General features: G+C 40.7%; 1 protein-coding gene across 1 annotated transcript; it reads left to right on the forward strand.

Moving 5' to 3' along the window:
* Positions 1-372: 372 nt before the first annotated feature.
* LOC108629346 (restin homolog) lies at positions 373-1,864 on the forward strand (the record flags this gene model as incomplete). Its single annotated transcript, XM_026817234.1, has 5 exons — positions 373-462; positions 727-894; positions 1,009-1,212; positions 1,281-1,567; positions 1,773-1,864. Coding segments are annotated over 5 exons (762 nt in total), but the record flags the coding sequence as incomplete, so codon positions are not given.
* Positions 1,865-2,578: the final 714 nt, after the last annotated feature.

The raw sequence follows: 2,578 nt of genomic DNA on the forward strand, positions 1-2,578 counted from the left end.
GAATAACATATTAAAATCTGGAGATGATCCACTATTTGATTATTTTACAATATTAATCCAAAAGTGGACTAAGAACTACCTTAAAGGAATACAGGACAGAGCGGTAGATCGGTTAACAGTTAATATAGTAATTAAATTACATTGTATAATGACACATTCGATAGGATCGCGTGTCATTCGTTTCTCTGATCAACGTACTCACCGTCACAAGTTGCAATAATAATTTGATAACACTGTATAATGATTTATACGAGCTGCGATCCGGCGTTCACCTAAAAATTTCGTATTACCCATAATGTACATCTTTCACATCCTCTACATCGGTGCGTAGCCCCGCGAAACAAGACTTCCGGTACACGTTCCTTCCTCTAACCAAGTGAAAATTATCCATTTCTATTTTTAGTATTACTGACGTTCGAATATTTTGATTGTGGAAGAGTGAACAAGGTTCCAGTCGCCTTAGTAAGTCTTAATTTATCTCTCATATTTACAATTAGTATAATCTACTGTCTCCTCCACTTTAACAAGGCATTTGTTTAATAACCTCTGACTGTGAAGAACTTTAGTTTAAGACAGTTTTACTCGTTACGATTATTTTCTGATATCTTTTAAAAAATATCAAGTACATAAATAATTATAGTTACGAATTTGGAGTGAAATTAGTATTAAATAAAGGATGCTTTGGATACTTGCTCGGTGCTTACCTATAATTATAATTCCTGGTAGAATCAGAGGGAAATTCGTTACGCCGAGGGTCCGAATTGTCACGGGAACAACCCGAACAACCATAAGAAACCATCGGAGAAGAATAATAATGTCGCTCAGAAGGCTGCGCAAGAGGCGAAGGCCGCCTCGGAAGCTCAGAATATCGCCGGGCAGCAAGCCTCCCGTCAAGTACGATCTCGGATACATATTTAAACCCGTTTGCATCGTTATTTACCTTGTGGGCGGCGTATGATGCAAACGGATTGAACGTTGCTACCTCCTGATGCAAAATTTCGCGGATAGGTGAAATCGCAACTCGCCGAAAAAGCGGTACAAGCAGCGAAGGCCGCGCAGGAAGCTCTGACGAGCAAGAAAGTGGTAGTGGAACAGTTGCAAGAGGAAGTGAGGGAGGCTCAATCGGTGGTCCAGGAGGAATCGTCGTCGTTGGAACAGGAGCAGACGAACGTAAACGCCGCGGTGCAAGCGGCGAGGCAGTCGCAAGATCAGGTGTTCCATTTAATTATCAAAAGACCGTTGAAACAGTTTTGTTCGGCATTACAAAAATTGGAATTCAGTTGAAGACGCTGTCGCACGCGATCCAAACGGCCAAAGCGAACGCGGCTAATGCACAGGCGGCCGCGAACGGGGCGCAGAAAACGCTACAGGAAAAGGAAGAGCTACTGGACGCTGCGAAGAGACGGGTCGAGGAACTGTCGAACCAGCTGAGGGCCGCCAGGCAGGAGCTCGCTAATACGAATCGAGAGGCTGCCAAAGCGAGCGCAGCTGCCACCGAGGCGAAAGCGAATGCTAGCAGGAACAAGAGGAGGCTGGAAAATATCCGCCGGATGAGGAACATGAAAAGGTGACTCGGATTTTCGATATCGTTCGACAATTATCAGATTGCGGATTTTACGAATGCGCAGAAATGTATGGAACATCGAAAGCTACATGCAACGTTTAAACGATGGAAGGAACTGTTCAAATCACATTTTTTTAAATTCTCACTTTGCATAAAAATCTACAGTTTAATTACATGTTAATAATTTCATAAAAATGTGGATTTACAGACATATCCACTGAAATCGGACATATTTCGGATAAGAGTTTAGAGCTTTCAACGCCAGCTTCCGTGCGCACAAAGGGAAGCTAATAAAATAACAAGTCTGGAGAGAAACTTACAATGCGGATAACTGTATCAACTAATTAGATGTAAATGTGCTTACGCTAAAATGTACTGTACTAATTACCAATTAAATGAGGAGCATAAGATATAGATATACTATTTCAAGGTGGATATGTTCAACAGGGCAGACATGTAACCGGTTAAAAATATAATGAAACGAGGATAATTAAATGTAATTTACATCATTTTTAATTTCTTTTTATTCCCTTGCAATTGGTTGTTAGTATTTTTAAGTCAATCATATTGGACTCGTCATAATCGTCGAATTATGGAATCGTCACGATTGGGAAACGTGTCTCGTTGATCATAAAAAAAAAACAGTTTCTACTGTACGCCTCGTTTCAATTACGTCAATGACTTTTTTTTTAATCACGAATCCTTTTCGCTCGCTGACATTTACATTGAAATCGTGATCTGGGCAGAGCAAATGCGTCACGCATCGGCAAACAGGATCCTTTCTACGCCTAACAGTGACGTGTGTAATACAACCTTTGTACAGCTCTAGGCAAAAAGTTGCTCGATCATTCACCTGAACCACCGAGGAAAGATTACTAAAGAGTGGTAAGTAGCTTTATGGAACTCTGTATCGCTCGAAAAAGTCTGCAATTGTTGATAGACACTATAGAATATATTGACACTGAGGAAAAAATAGAAAGCAAAACACTCATTAAAGAGTAATTGGCGATGAAC

The sequence above is a fragment of the Ceratina calcarata genome, unplaced genomic scaffold (genome assembly GCF_001652005.2).
Source record: "Ceratina calcarata isolate Rehan_Ccalc_2016 unplaced genomic scaffold, ASM165200v1 scaffold568.2, whole genome shotgun sequence".
Lineage (NCBI taxonomy): Eukaryota > Metazoa > Arthropoda > Insecta > Hymenoptera > Apidae > Ceratina > Ceratina calcarata.